Source organism: Chaetomium fimeti (genome assembly GCF_033439085.1).
Source record: "Chaetomium fimeti strain CBS 168.71 chromosome Unknown B0H64scaffold_2, whole genome shotgun sequence".
Classification (NCBI taxonomy): Eukaryota; Fungi; Ascomycota; class Sordariomycetes; order Sordariales; family Chaetomiaceae; genus Chaetomium; species Chaetomium fimeti.
The window spans coordinates 115619-129115 of record NW_026944330.1 but is presented as its reverse complement, the minus strand read 5'-3'; the positions used below and the strand labels follow the sequence as shown (position 1 = coordinate 129115).

Below are 13497 nucleotides of genomic sequence, written 5' to 3'. Positions count from 1 at the left end.
CCCCGCCTCCGCCCAGCGAGGTTCCCGCCAGGCTGACTGCCAAGGATACCGGGAGCTGCATTTAACGACGACGACAACCACGTCAACGGCCGAAATTGTTGCGCCTTTGCTGGATTCGAGGGCCATCCTCTGAGCACAGGCACGATGGTGAGATACATTATGAAATGGCCTCTTCATTCCCAAAGGAACAAGGCAACGAAAGAGACCAAGCTAACCTAAATACCCCCGCAGTCGCAATCACTCCGCCCCTACCTTCAAGCTGTCCGGAGCAGCTTGACAGCCGCCCTCTGTCTCTCCAACTTCGCATCGCAAACATCCGAACGACACAACGTCCCCGAGATCGAGGCCCAGACATCCCCCGAGGTGCTGCTGACGCCGCTGACGATTGCCCGCAACGAGAATGAGCGTGTCCTCATCGAGCCCAGCATCAACAGCATACGAATCAGCATCAAGATCAAGCAGGCCGATGAGATCGAGCATATCTTGGTCCACAAGTTCACTCGCTTCTTGACACAGCGCGCCGAGTCCTTCTTCATTCTCCGCCGAAAGCCCATCAAGGTTGGATCATCCACCGGCTCCCACCCGTCTTCGGAGACTGACAGACACCTACTAGGGATACGACATCTCGTTCCTGATTACGAACTTCCATACCGAAGAGATGCTAAAGCACAAGCTGGTTGACTTTATCATCCAGTTTATGGAGGAGGTGGACAAGGAGATTTCCGAGATGAAGCTCTTCGTATGCCCCCCGCCCGGTTCCCGCAGCATGACCACCACTAACATATCTCTAACAGCTGAATGCGCGGGCGCGTTTTGTGGCTGAATCTTTCCTGACACCGGTGAGACTTACTTTTTCAACCCTGGTCCAACCGTGGCTCCGAGACTAACCTTGTCCCAGTTCGATTAAGGGGATAGGCGTTTTAGAGCAACGAGAGCAACGAGGACACGACACATCCACTCAATTGCCGGAAAGGGGTGCTGAACGAAGCCCAGTGACCACCCCAGGCCTCAAGCACCCCGCCCGATGTTCCGGTGAAGTCATCCGAGGCTGGCCAAAAGGGCTCCAGGAAATTCGGATTTGACACTCATGGGCTAGAGTTGGAAAAGCATCGCCGTCATCTCGCACAGCCTCAATATCACGACCGACCGAAACAAAAAATGTTCAGAAATTCCATACCTGCGCATTGCTTGAACTAGTGACCTCATTTCCGGACGTTAATCCATGTGGTTACCTCTCTAAACCACCCAGTTTTTCTATACTGGGGTCTTCTAGCGCCGACTTGGCTCGCCAACCCCGGCCTTCGTCGAGCTGGCCCAGCGCCGAACAGAAGACCCGGTAACAAGACATTGCTTCATCACCAGTTCAGGCCACACACCACAGCTCCCGTTTGCCCCCCAGTTCCAGGCCGCGGCTGTCCGAAGCCCGCTCACCTATGGTGTTACTCACGCGCTCGGACATTACCCCAGATTCATCCCGTGGTTCCCAATGTCGGTTTGCTAACACCAGGGTGTTCCGCGCATACATACAAGCTTCTATCGCCCGAAAGGCGTCCTCAATTCAATAAACCTAGCAACGACCTCAACCCCTCTACTCTTTACCGATCTCTGCACTCTAGCACCACATAATTACAACGCCTTCGCCGGCGCTTCTGTTATTGATCTTCCTAATGGGATGCCGGGTTCATGCGGCTGACTTGATCTCTTCGAGAGTTACGATTCCCCGTCTTCTCGACGGCCAGTGATGTTGCGGAGATGTACTTTCAGGGGGTTGCCTCGCCCATCTCGCTCTCTGTTACCCCCGCCCGCGGCCCCATCCAAGCCTTCCCATCAGACTCAGATACGCTTCGGTACGCTCCCCTTGATTGCTACGTCGGTGAATATTTTCCTTTCCCAGCCAATACGAACTCCCCGTACAGCGAACCCCTTATTGCCGACTGCCATTGGTGCGTCTAACCACCTGGCTTGCTCCATGGGAAACCGCATGGCACCCGGTTTGGCCAGTCTAAGTCATATCTCATTCACTTCATGGCTTTCTTTGTAACGTTTCGGAAGTGGTAGCTCAGGAGGCAACGGCGGTTCGTGACAAGGAAATGTGGAATTGGAAACATCATCTTGAGATTCACCCCATCAGAAGCTTTGACTCTGATGCTCCCCATCAACCTATCTTGCCATAGTTAGGGTTTATTGTCTTCAATCCGTATCGAACACACCCTTCCCTTCATCTTATGTTGGCGCCCATTTTGGTGGAACTGTCTTGGTCTGCTCTCCCTCCACCTTTGAGCATTATTGTTGGATTTGTTGTTTTGTTCATATTCTCTCCATCCAAACAATCACAGTGTGTGTACCACCACAAATGTTTACTTTCTATTGCTCTAGTTACCCCATTCTTGACTTCTATTGTACATATCCCTTCCTATTGTGGTCACTCAAAACACCACATGAGCCACGATACCACTTGTTGGCTTTACTTCCTTTTAACTTGAACATACATTAACCTCTGCTGCAGTTCCATTTTGTGGATTCAAGGTCATCCTCAACTCACACCAAATCTTCATCTCGGTAACCTTCATAAACAGTCCTTTAAGGTACGCAGACGTTTAGGACCCGCTTGTTGCAGCCTTTTCTTCCACGCCCCTCCAGAAGTCTCACCATCGACCGAGAAGTTCTCTGACTTCCTGTCTTCTTCACTATAGCACACCATCCTGTTGGGTTCAGGCTTTTCTCTTTCTCTTTCTCTACGATAGCCATCATATCGGCTCTGCTGTCTCAGAAAACCCAAACCAGTAAGTACATTGACATTTCTTGTTATTCTTCGCCTATTTCGCCCTCGCCCTTCGGTCGCGGCCGCCGTTGTCAATACCCTCTTCTTTCCCCCCCATCCTCAGCCGCCACGATCATCAACAGTCGTTCGACCCGATGCGCCCTCTTCCACTCCATCTTCCACTTCCTTCCTTTCCCACACGCTCTCTCCCAACTTTTGCTACAGCCACTTCCCAACATTCTTTTCCCACCAGCTACAGGTGGCTTCTCAATCTTTTCCACAAACCACCCGCAGGTCCATCTTTCGACGCTTCAGAGCTACCTTCCCATCCATTATCAGGTCAGATATTTGCTGCAAGTTTCTATTTATTGTTGATTGCAGCTTTATCTACATCGCATCGCACGTGGATATATGATGCGAAGCAAGCGATTGATTGCTTCACGTCGAGCTTCCTTTCACGACTTTTGCCTTTTTGCGAACTCGTTTAGGTTCCCAGACTACACTCTACTAACATTTCAATTTACTCAGAAACGGGTGCCTACCCATACCAGCCAGTAGCTTCGACATACAAGATGGCGACCGCGGCTCCCAACGACAACAGGCCGGTCGCTGACACCACGCCGGCCAAGCGAAACGACCGAACCGCAAAAGGCTTAAAGAATCGCTTTGCGGCTTTTATTGAGGCCGACGACGACGACAACGACAACGGCGGTGGAGTCATGCTTCGCGACTTCGATGATGATAGCCACACTAGCAATGGCGGGGATGCTTCGACTCCTATCGGCAGCAACAGCAGCACCTCTTCTGGCAATGGGTGCGCTACCGTTCCGCGGAAGAATCCCTCGACGGCGTCCTTCAACAGGCCGTCCACCACAGGCCGTCGCAACACCATTGCGCCCATCGGTACCGGGCGTTACACCGAGTACACCGCAAACACCAACGGCGGTGCCGCACTGGATGCTCCCATGGATGCTTGGGTCCGTCTTCGGTTTGTTTCCTTTCTTTGGGCCATGACTAACCGAGAACCTTCATTTAGATGAACGCAAAGAATGTCGGCAATGAGGCCGATAGACAGGGCAACGGGGTCGGCCAGATCGGAAATGTCGGCGGAACACCCGCTAAGAACCAGGCAGGCATGACGGTAATTGTGTACCCGAATGGCGTTTCTGAAGTATTAAACTAACAAGGTATAGCAGAATACCTATCCGCAGATGACCCAGGCTCAAGCTATGCAGTTTGGCTACACGCAGGGCCTTAATGCCGCGGTGAGCAACATGACCCCGGCGAAAACCACACTCGATCAACGGTCGCCTGCCAATGCCATGGGATATTCTTGGGGCAGTACGCCTACCTACAACTCCGCTGGCAATGTATATACCCCGCAGACCACTGGGTATGGCACCACTCAGGGAACCGCGCTGAGCGCCAACTTCCCCTCCGCGAGCATGAATTCCACCCCTTCGCACATGTCAAAGACGGTTGGCAAGGACGCCATGGGTACTCCTCAGTCTGCGTCCATTTACAACCAGTATAACCAGACTGAGCCTCGCAACTTTGCGCCGCGCGCCGCTCCCATGTCTATGCCGCCGCCCCCTGCGTTCAATCTGGGGCTCCAGGGTGCCACTAGGAAGCACGAAGAGCACCAGTTCACTGCACCGGATTCCGACCCCTTCTTGTCACCTCGTTCTAAGGGTGCCAACGGACATGCTATCTCCCAGGCGCTTGTGCTCTCGTCAGTCCCCGAGGACAACCAGGTGGCCTTGGATCCCTACCAGGCCTACAACGGCCCGGTTCCCGCCGAGCTTCGTGCCGTGCGCTCGACACAGCTTAACCAGCTCACTGAGGGCCCCATGGGTATGCCGACCCAGGACATAGCTCTCTATCCCGAGAACTTCCCTTTCATGGAGACTACGACTCAAGCTGCACCTGTTGGTCATGGAGTTGTCAAGATCAGGAATGTATGTATATCCGTTTCCGAAGCTGCGTTGCCGTTCCGATAGAACGAGTTGAACTGATTGTTTCCAGATTCCCTTCGGTACCAAGCGCGCCGAGATCATCGCCTTCCTTGGCCGCAACTCCAAGATCCTGAACGATAATCAGGAGCCGGTGCACATCATCATGGAGCGCGTTTCATCCAAGACCCAGGACTGCTATGTCGAGTTCATGACGACTCAGGATGCCGTGAGGGCTGTTGATCGCCACCGCGACAATATTCAAAAGGGCCGCCCTTCCCGTCTCGGCGAGCGCCCCATTGAGTTGCTGCTGTCGAGCCAAGCTGCTCTCATGATGGACCTGTTCCCTCTTGCTGCTGGTGTCTGGTGGGACAATGCCAAGCCGGTCATCCAGGCGCCCATTGACGGCCAGCCGTGGAAGACCTTCAAGGGTTTTGTTACTGAGGAGGAGATGACCATGCTGGTCAAGCACGTTGAGATCCCGCAGCGGGTGAGTTCACACTGGATTGTCACCTTTCAAAACGAGAAAACTGGTAACAGTTACTGACCAAGCTGCGGCTCGCAGTCCCCCTACTCCAAGGAATGCCCCCAGCGCCCTTACGAGTGCATGATCTCTACTATTAAGAAGCTGCCCTGGTACATGGCAGACCGCATCACGCTCCGCCAGCGCCACGCCATCTACGAGGCTACGGTAAAGCTCATCACGCTTCTCCAGCAGGCCCTGCAGCGCGACCACCGCAACCACGAGACGGTGCTCAACAAGCAGCTCATGAAGCGCCTCGTCACCGCCGCCATGCTGTGCCCGGGCTTCTCGGTCGTGCAGAAGGACAACATCGCGGTGCTCGCCGACATGGAGCCGGACCGGGCGCGCATGTTCAACCAGCCGCGCTTCGCCGAGCAGTGGGTGCACCTGCACGGCGTCTGCCCCAAGCCGGGCACGCCGCTGGACGTGCTCGAGTGGTACGTGGCCGTCGTGCGCGAGGAGACGACGCGGTACGTCCACCGCAAGCACATTGTCGAGCGCAACGAGATCCAGCGCGCCAGCTGCTACACCTCGCTCTACTTCGGCTACATCTGGTACGAGATGGGCCTGCCCACCGGCAAGGAGCTCGACAACCTCAGCCTGCACGCGGTCGCCCGCTGCGAGCTGGCCGTCATTGAGCGTGCCATTCGCCGCGCCCTGCCGTCCGCTGCTCTCCAGGAGCAGTAGGGTGTGGGTGAGCGGATGGCGTGGATGGAGAAGAAGTATTTTCGGTATTTCTTCTTGGCCTTCTACGCTCGGAGCAGCCGCGATTTCATCTTTGTCGCCATCTCATCGTTCGTTACCGTTTGCGCGAGATATCACAGTCTGATTTCTGAATGCGACTCTCTTTCCCTTTTCTTTTCGTTTTGGCTGTTTGGAGCAGTTGCGGTCTGGTTCTGGCGATCTTTGGTTCCGTCACCCATCACGAGCATCACAATCCCATAGTCGATGGCTCCTGGGTGGTGGCGCCATTTCAACCAGAATCTATCCCGGCATCTTAACATGGCGCTCGAGAGTTCGGCTCATTTTGAGAGATCAACTAGCTCAACCACCGCCCACAAGCGTGGAGGGTGATCTCGTTCGTTTTTTTCTCCCACTACATCACGGTACGACTTTGGCACAGGATTGCTCTTTGTGTTGTCGTCCTTTCGACGTACCGCGACACATGAGGACCACGGTGCTGCGAATCACCAGATGGCTGTCTTCTCAGTTGTCTGGGAGGCCTGCCTGTCCTTGTGGTCTGCCCCGGCTCAGCAGTCGGTTGGCCACTACATATGCCGGAACCAACAAAAAGTATTCTTTCCAGATTGACGACATTTGCTACGCTGATAGGAGGGATTTGGGAGGGGATGGCTCACACTACCAGCATGGAATGGATTTGTCTGTCATAGATTTGGCGGGCTCCAGGCTGGGAATGGTAGTTGGGGGTCGGAATCTTTTTCTATCCTCTCGCTGGCAGCAGGTATCACAGCATACTTAATTGACACAACCCCCTAATCACCGGTACGGAACATGGTGACATGGAAGTTATCCATATTTTTGAAGTGCCATGATGGAAAGTATCATCAATTTTCCCCTGTACTGTTGCAATCTCCGCATTCCAAGTCCCTAGAAGGCTGGCATTTACGAACTAAGCCCTTTTATCCCTAACCTCTTGACCCCTTATTCTGTCATTTTGTCAACAAATCAACAAAACACCACACCATGTCCGCCTTCACATCACCGTGGGTACGGATGTATGTACATACGAGAGCTCCACAAGGTAAGACACGTTTGGCTATGATTAATGATATACCGTCTATACAAAATAACTAATAGCCGTGCATATCATTTAGTTCTCGGACCCTGGGTCACTGGGGATCTTCACATTACACATCTGTACAATACACCATACATAATACACAATACACAATACACCAGAGTCTGTGTGAAGCGTCTCGAGGTCCGTGCCCCAGGACAACCCCTCGGGCGCGACTTCTTCATATGACGTCTGCACAAACTTTCCGAAGAATAGCCGGCCCAAGCCAGTGAACGCGTCGCTCAATCACAGATGCCAAAAAAAAGTTTGAGGATGGAGAAGGCCTTATCGCGATACCGATCCTGGTCCCTGTTCTGGTTTTGCGATCGACTGCTCGCTCATCGCAAACCCGCACTTTCCAGCATCGGACAGCAATGCAGATTCTCTAATCTCGAGACTTGTACATACCAGAAAAGGGGTGTTCAGGCTGTTACCAGGATCGCCAAGTCCTGGATTCACAAACGGTCCCAAAATAAATATCAACACACCTCGAAGCGGCCATGGCTTCAGCCTCTGTCACCAGGTCGACGATGCCTGGTGGACCTGGGAAGAGCATATCACATACCGATGCACCCCTCACACAATCACGAGAAACGGGCGATGTAAATCCTGAGTCGCGGCAAGGAAGCCCGATAGTCAACCGGGACAGGTCCGCGCGCGCTGTTAAATCATGGGCGCATCTGGTGGCAGGAGGGTAAGCTTAACTCCCGAGACAAGACAAGTTCAGGTTGTAGTCATACTGACATCCTATTCCCTGCGCGTAGAATCGGCGGCATGACGGCTGCTACCCTGACTGCACCGCTTGATGTCCTCAAGACCAGGTTGCAGTCCGATTTCTACCAAGCCCAGATCCGCGCTTCCCGGGCCTCGATAGCCGCTCCGATGAATCCCCTCCGAACCGTCGCATTCCACTTCAACGAGACCATGTCCATCTTGGCCAGCGTCTACCGCCAGGAAGGGCCCCGGGCGCTTTTCAAGGGCCTCGGCCCTAACCTGGTCGGCGTGATTCCCGCCCGCTCAATCAACTTCTTCACCTACGGCAACGGTAAGCGCATCATCGGCGAGTACGTTGGTGACGAGGACTCCCCGTGGGTGCACCTTAGTGCGGGTACTCTGTCTGGTGTCGTCACTAGTACGGTGACAAACCCAATCTGGATGGTCAAGACTCGCCTGCAGCTCGATAAGAACATGGCGATAGAGAGTGGCGGCATCGCCAAGCGCCGGTACAAGAACAGCGTGGACTGCATCCGGCAAGTACTACGTGACGAAGGGATCCGAGGTCTCTACAAGGGCATGAGCGCGAGCTACCTAGGCGTGGCCGAGTCGACCATGCACTGGATGCTGTACGAGCAGATCAAGCGCTCGCTTGTGAGGAGGGAGGAACGCATTGCCCTCAGCGGCAGGCAGAAGGGCTGGTGGGACCACACGGTCGACTGGACGGGCAAGTTTGGCGCCGCGGGCTTTTCCAAGTTCATCGCAGCCGTAATAACTTATCCTCATGAGGTGCGTCTTGGCTGCTGACAACCGAACTCCCGCGGGAGATGCTGACTCCATGAATCAGGTCGCCCGCACTCGCCTACGCCAAGCGCCCATGGCCGACGGCCGGCCCAAGTACACCGGCCTCGTCCAGTGCTTCAAGCTGGTGTTTAAAGAGGAGGGTATGCTCGGCCTCTACGGCGGCATGACGCCCCATCTACTCCGGACAGTCCCGAGCGCAGCCATCATGTTCGGCATGTACGAGGGCATTCTCCGACTCCTCCACACTTCGGCGTAAAACCAACCTCCCTCCTCAACAATCTATTTCGGCACGACGACCGCAAGCCCGAAGCGACTGTACAACCACCGTGTAAAAACAACTACCTACCTACTAATCTACCTCGCATCTAGCCTCGGCAACCCAAATCTGTCTGCGAATATGGCGAGGTGCCTCCCCTTTAGTTCTTCTTGTATTGCAAAGGGCGAAGGAAACCACCGCCCACCTTTTACTCACGTCTTGTTGATTGTCGACAGATACCCTCCTGTCCTTCGCCATCTACGAGATCAGCTATAGAAAAGGGGGCCATCATAGAAGGGGTTCGGTTGGTTGGCGCGGAATCTAGCGTACTGCACTATTCTTTTGTCTTTTTTTCTTTTTCGCATTTGAATCGGCGTTTTTGGGGACGGGTTGTCCGGCAAAACAATGATGGGAACGAGGGGAATCCTACTCCTCACCTCTCATTGTACGAATTGGCGGTCCTGAAAGGGGGCTTGTCGTGTATCTGTGATGTTGACGGAAAAGTGACGCTGTACATGTAGACGAAAAAAGACGACGCGAGGCACATGATGATGGGCCCGCGGGAATGGGAATAAGGGGGGTTGCACCTTGGTGCATGAACTGTATGCATGCTTAATGGCTTGATGCATCTCCTCTCTAGCTAGAGCCAATCGATGAGTTCATCATGCCTCTATCAAGCACGCCGAGTCCGGGCCATGATCTATTTCCGGACGGAGTGGTTCTCGGCTGTAACACAAGTTGCATGACGTCCGACTCGATGTTCTTTAAGCAAACGTTAGGCATGAGAGAAACACCTACAAAGTAAAGTATTGGATATCTCGTGCTAAGCCGTAAAACATCGGGAATCAGCAGCAAAGCGCAAAGGAAACAACAGACTAGACTGATCAACCTTGCCTCATTCATTCCCCCACAACCCACCCCATCAAATGCGCTGAACAAATGCGCCGAACACAGAAAATATATACCACCCTTGCACGAACGCGCCGGTCAAGCTCCCAAGATATCACCTTCCTCTTCCCATAGGCCACCCTACCCGCCATGACGAAGACGTCAATCAACAATCCGAGCCGTCATTATCCCCCAACTTGTGCGCTTCAAGCCATCCTTTCGGCGGCCGTTTCCGCAATTTCCGCTGCGGCCGTGAATAACCCGTGCTATTTCCCCTATTTTCGGCATTCCTCTCGCCCAGAAAGAACCTCAGCCTCGACAGAGCCGGCCGAGGGGCGGTCAGTGGCGGCGGCGGCGGCGACGGTGGTGGAATCCAGCCCAATCCATCAGCGCAGTGTCACCAGGCGTTGCGGTCCCAGTTCGGGTCTAGAAAGTCCAGACTGTCAGCACCACCCCTCCAAAAGAAGACAAGCGAAAAACAAAAAGGACAAGCAAAAAAAAAAAGAAACGCACCCTGCACAAACGCCGCCAGCACCTTGCTCCCCGTCTGCAGCAGCGGATGCCCGACAACAATCTTGAGAAACTTCTCCAACCCGGCCCGCCGACCCTCGATCACATCATCACTAAACCGGTTGGTGAACACCTTGCCCGGCAGCGGCGGGATGGTGACGCGGGCGCTCTCGCGCTCGAGTATGTCGCGGAAGTACTCAAAGTCGGAGTAGCGCCGCCGCACCGTCGACTGCCGCAGCTTGAAGGCGGGTATGTTGGTCCGGCACACGATCTCGTAGTCGGTGTACATGTGCCGCCCGATGCCGTGCGTGCGCGGGTTGCGGACCTGTGAAGGGGGTAGGGTGAGCGCCGGGTGTTAGTTTTTTGGTGTTTTTGTTTTTGGGCCGGTCGACTTGGGGGTTGGGTTTTGAATTGCGGGATGGCAAGAGGGAGGGGGAGGGGCGGGGGTGTTGATAGGAGACGAACCTCGATCTCTAGGAAGTTCTCGGGTGGTCCGTAGATCTCGTCGAAGGACTGCTGTCTTGTGTCTGGCAGCGACTGCATCATGGGCCGGTGCAGGCGCGCAGCAGCCGCCTCGGCCGCGGATGTGGGGGATGTGGGTGAGGTAGTGGACGTAGGCGACGTGGGCGAAAGTGGTGGCTGTGGATCGGCACCGGTGTTGGCCGCGGGCGCCGGGTTCGTGTCATCAACTGGTGACGCCATGCCGTCGGTAATGGTAGTGTTGACGGTGTGGTTAAAGGTGGCCGCTTAGTCTGCTCGTAGTCTGCGATTTTTGGTGGTTCTCGATGCGCGGATGCGCCGCGCCTTGTGCGCTAATCGCCGAAGGGATGTCAACGGGGAAATGGTAGGGAATTGCTTCACTTGTCGAGTGCAGGCGAAGATGGCGCGTGATGTGACCTTGTGGTGGTTTGAGGGTGCGAAGCCAAGCCAAGCTCCCGCTCGGCTCCCTTGAGGTGCTTGGTGAGGTGGGGTAACTTCCCCAGAGAGCTGTGGATCGGCGGGAGGGGAGACAATGACCACATCGGCCTCGGGTCGCGCAACTTGCATCCCTGGAAATACGAGGTCACTCAGCAGCACCCGACACTTTTGAAGCACGCATCCATGGAATGGCCAGTACGAAGTACTCGTAGGTTCTGCGTACTGCAGTAACTACAACCAGATAAGTTGTCATTGCGACCATAACCCTTCGAGAACGCCCTTTGTGTGTGTGTGTGTGTACCCATGCCATTACCGTACATACCTATATACCAATCTTCGCCGTCTCGCCCTTGCGCGAGCTTTGTTTGCTCTCCTTAGGACTCGCTGTAAAGGCGGTTGGTATAAGCTTCGCAAAGACAAACCATCCTCATCGCAACAATCTCACCTGTGGCCCAAGACAATACCTTGTGTACTCCGCAGCATACACACAACGCCATCCCCGGTAGACCATCCTTGTATGTTTACTGCTGGTCTTCCGCGATACTTCGGGCCCAGCGCTAGGTTACTCCCCGCTTGTAGAAAACTGAAACCAAGACAGCCCGCTCCTCCAGCCGGCCTCTTACTTCTTCTCAGGAGCAAACTTCTGATGAATCGCCCGGATCTGCTCGTCGAGGTTGAAGGTCTGCAGCTGGTTGATATGGGCCTGGCTCTTGCCGTCCGGGTTACCATCAAACGCGTGCAGCGCAACCTTCTTCCTCCGGGCCAGCTCCTCTTCCGAGATGGGCTGACCCGTCGTAGTGTCAAACACGTCGCTCCGCTGGCTGGCGAGCCGCTTGAGGTTATTGGCTACGTCCACAGTAGACAGATTGGTCGTGGCAAATCTGGCGTCTGCCTTGGCCTTCTGTTCCTTCCACCGGGGGTCGAGAAGTTCGACTGCAACGTGTTAGCTCGGCGTCCTAGAATCGAAAGGGCGGGTAAACTCACTTCTCATATGCTCGTCCATCTCGTTGAGTGGTATTTGCTGTTTGCAATTTGGACACATCGCTGTCTGTGTGCCAAACTTGCTCGCTGCTCGCTGCGCAGCGCGTGGGACGTAGTTCTCCTTGATCTTCATCGGCGCCGCACCGCCCCGCGCCTCAGCCTGCGCCTGCTGCATTCGAAGCCTATCTTGTTCCCTCTCCTGTATCCTCTGCGCCTCAGTTTCCTCCTCGGCAGCTCTTGTGCGAGAGGCCAAAGGCATGGAAGCGCCGTATGCCTGGGGGGGCGGGGTATTGGTAGCTGGGTATGCGGGCGCTGCTGGGGCGGGTTGAGCGGCCGGGGCTTGCGCGCCGTATGTTTGGAGCGGGTAGGCGTTGTAGCTTGTGTCCTCGAAGGGGAAGGCCTCCTCGATGCGGAGGGTAGAGCTAACGGATACCTTGTTCCTCTCTTCCAATGAGGCATACTGGAGGTCGTTGAGCGTCGTCGGAGGTGGGAGGTTGGCCTGGTCATCGGCCTCGTTAAAGACGATCGTCTCGACGACAACGAAGTCGTTCCAATCGATCCGCGCAAACTCGACTTTCTTCTTCTCTTCCTCCTCCTCTTGCTTCGCCTTCTCCGCTTCCTGCCACTTGGCGTATGCCGCCCTTTGCTTCGCACGCGCCAGAACCTTGTATTTGTCCGCAACGTTTTGTCGCAGCTGGTCGACGCGCTCCTGCTGTGCTTTACTCCCTTCGCCATTGACTCCGCTCTCGCGCAAGAGAACGGAGTACTGGTCGACCATACTTTGGAAGAAGTTGTGGAACGTGTGGTTGGGCATCAGGAACTGGAACTGAGGGTTGCTCGCCTCACGCTGGGCAAGCTGAGTCAAGAAGGGGCGCCCATTCTTTGCGACGAACAAGGCAGTTAGTCGCACAATCTCCAAGTCTTTCTGGCTCATTCGAGGCATACGGGCTGAAAACTGGAAATCAGGCGGCTTCGGAGGCCCCGCGGGCTTCTCTTGTGCGGGAGCGGCAGCCGCCTCGCCGACGCGACCGGCTGCGAGCGCCGTGCCCCTCCCCGACTTGATTTCCTCCTTGCGCCATTCGTAGTACGCGTTGTATGGGTCGGAGCTTGACATTAAGAAGTTGAATTTCGGGTTCTTGCCGTGGTTGTCGCGAATCCGCTGCTCGAGGCCGGCGCCGCCGCGCATCACGTAACCGGCTGTCTTCTCGATCGCCTCGCGGATTTCGCCCGGCGGCGGGATGATGACGCCAGGCGGCGGCTTGAGGTTTTCAAGCGCCGCCGCGGCCTCTGCGGGCGCATCGCCGTTTGCGACAGCCATGATGAGCGTGTTTGTGTGGTGGTAGTTGTTGTAATTAATGGTAAGGTGGACTTTCGTACTGGAATTTTTGGGGT

The 13497-nt window shown here is 55.1% G+C and overlaps 6 protein-coding genes across 6 annotated transcripts; 4 read left to right on the top strand and 2 right to left on the bottom strand.

The window, feature by feature from the left end:
- Positions 1 to 25: 25 nt before the first annotated feature.
- Positions 26 to 1135, top strand: B0H64DRAFT_66712 (uncharacterized protein). The gene is made up of 5 exons (XM_062808592.1): positions 26 to 147; positions 232 to 558; positions 614 to 739; positions 795 to 839; positions 899 to 1135. The coding sequence occupies exons 1-5, from the start codon at positions 145 to 147 to the stop codon at positions 905 to 907; spliced, it is 510 nt and encodes a 169-aa protein (XP_062661670.1). The 5' UTR covers positions 26 to 144; the 3' UTR covers positions 908 to 1135.
- Positions 1136 to 2133: 998 nt separating this feature from the next.
- B0H64DRAFT_66762 (uncharacterized protein) lies at positions 2134 to 2709 on the top strand. Its single transcript, XM_062808593.1, has 2 exons — positions 2134 to 2585; positions 2694 to 2709. Exon 1 carries the CDS (start codon positions 2226 to 2228, stop codon positions 2481 to 2483), a length of 258 nt encoding a protein of 85 aa, XP_062661669.1. The 5' UTR covers positions 2134 to 2225; the 3' UTR covers positions 2484 to 2585; positions 2694 to 2709.
- A 771-nt stretch (positions 2710 to 3480) lies between these two features.
- On the top strand, positions 3481 to 5923 carry B0H64DRAFT_414995 (uncharacterized protein; the record flags this gene model as incomplete). Its single annotated transcript, XM_062805072.1, has 5 exons — positions 3481 to 3738; positions 3798 to 3902; positions 3958 to 4719; positions 4787 to 5203; positions 5279 to 5923. The coding sequence occupies 5 exons, from the start codon at positions 3481 to 3483 to the stop codon at positions 5921 to 5923; spliced, it is 2187 nt and encodes a 728-aa protein (XP_062661668.1).
- A 1611-nt stretch (positions 5924 to 7534) lies between these two features.
- Positions 7535 to 8808, top strand: B0H64DRAFT_438649 (mitochondrial carrier domain-containing protein; the record flags this gene model as incomplete). Its single annotated transcript, XM_062806364.1, has 3 exons — positions 7535 to 7728; positions 7799 to 8537; positions 8596 to 8808. The coding sequence occupies 3 exons, from the start codon at positions 7535 to 7537 to the stop codon at positions 8806 to 8808; spliced, it is 1146 nt and encodes a 381-aa protein (XP_062661667.1).
- Positions 8809 to 9902: 1094 nt separating this feature from the next.
- B0H64DRAFT_66659 (Phox domain-containing protein) lies at positions 9903 to 11090 on the bottom strand. The gene is made up of 3 exons (XM_062808591.1): positions 10672 to 11090; positions 10210 to 10531; positions 9903 to 10122 (listed from the first exon to the last, which is right to left on the bottom strand). Exons 1-3 carry the CDS (start codon positions 10906 to 10908, stop codon positions 10094 to 10096), a joined length of 588 nt encoding a protein of 195 aa, XP_062661666.1. The 5' UTR covers positions 10909 to 11090; the 3' UTR covers positions 9903 to 10093.
- A 653-nt stretch (positions 11091 to 11743) lies between these two features.
- B0H64DRAFT_414993 (Pre-mRNA splicing factor PRP21 like protein-domain-containing protein) lies at positions 11744 to 13423 on the bottom strand (the record flags this gene model as incomplete). The annotated part of the gene is made up of 2 exons (XM_062805071.1): positions 11744 to 12057; positions 12109 to 13423. 2 exons carry the CDS (start codon positions 13421 to 13423, stop codon positions 11744 to 11746), a joined length of 1629 nt encoding a protein of 542 aa, XP_062661665.1.
- Positions 13424 to 13497: the final 74 nt, after the last annotated feature.

What these genes read in the sequence shown, in the direction of transcription:
- B0H64DRAFT_66659 (XM_062808591.1), bottom strand. Translation starts at nt 10,908, where the DNA reads ATGGCGTCACCAGTTGATGACACGAACCCGGCGCCCGCGGCCAACACC. An exon ending in AGAACTTCCTAGAGATCGAG is followed by an intron (nt 10,532 to 10,671) that starts GTTCGTCTCCTA and finishes CCCCCTTCACAG; the next exon opens with GTCCGCAACCCGCGCACGCA. An exon ending in GCTGGCGGCGTTTGTGCAGG is followed by an intron (nt 10,123 to 10,209) that starts GTGCGTTTCTTT and finishes TGGACTTTCTAG; the next exon opens with ACCCGAACTGGGACCGCAAC.
- B0H64DRAFT_66712 (XM_062808592.1), top strand. An exon ending in TCCGCCGAAAGCCCATCAAG is followed by an intron (nt 559 to 613) that starts GTTGGATCATCC and finishes GACACCTACTAG; the next exon opens with GGATACGACATCTCGTTCCT. An exon ending in TTTCCGAGATGAAGCTCTTC is followed by an intron (nt 740 to 794) that starts GTATGCCCCCCG and finishes TATCTCTAACAG; the next exon opens with CTGAATGCGCGGGCGCGTTT.
- B0H64DRAFT_66762 (XM_062808593.1), top strand. Translation starts at nt 2,226, where the DNA reads ATGTTGGCGCCCATTTTGGTGGAACTGTCTTGGTCTGCTCTCCCTCCA.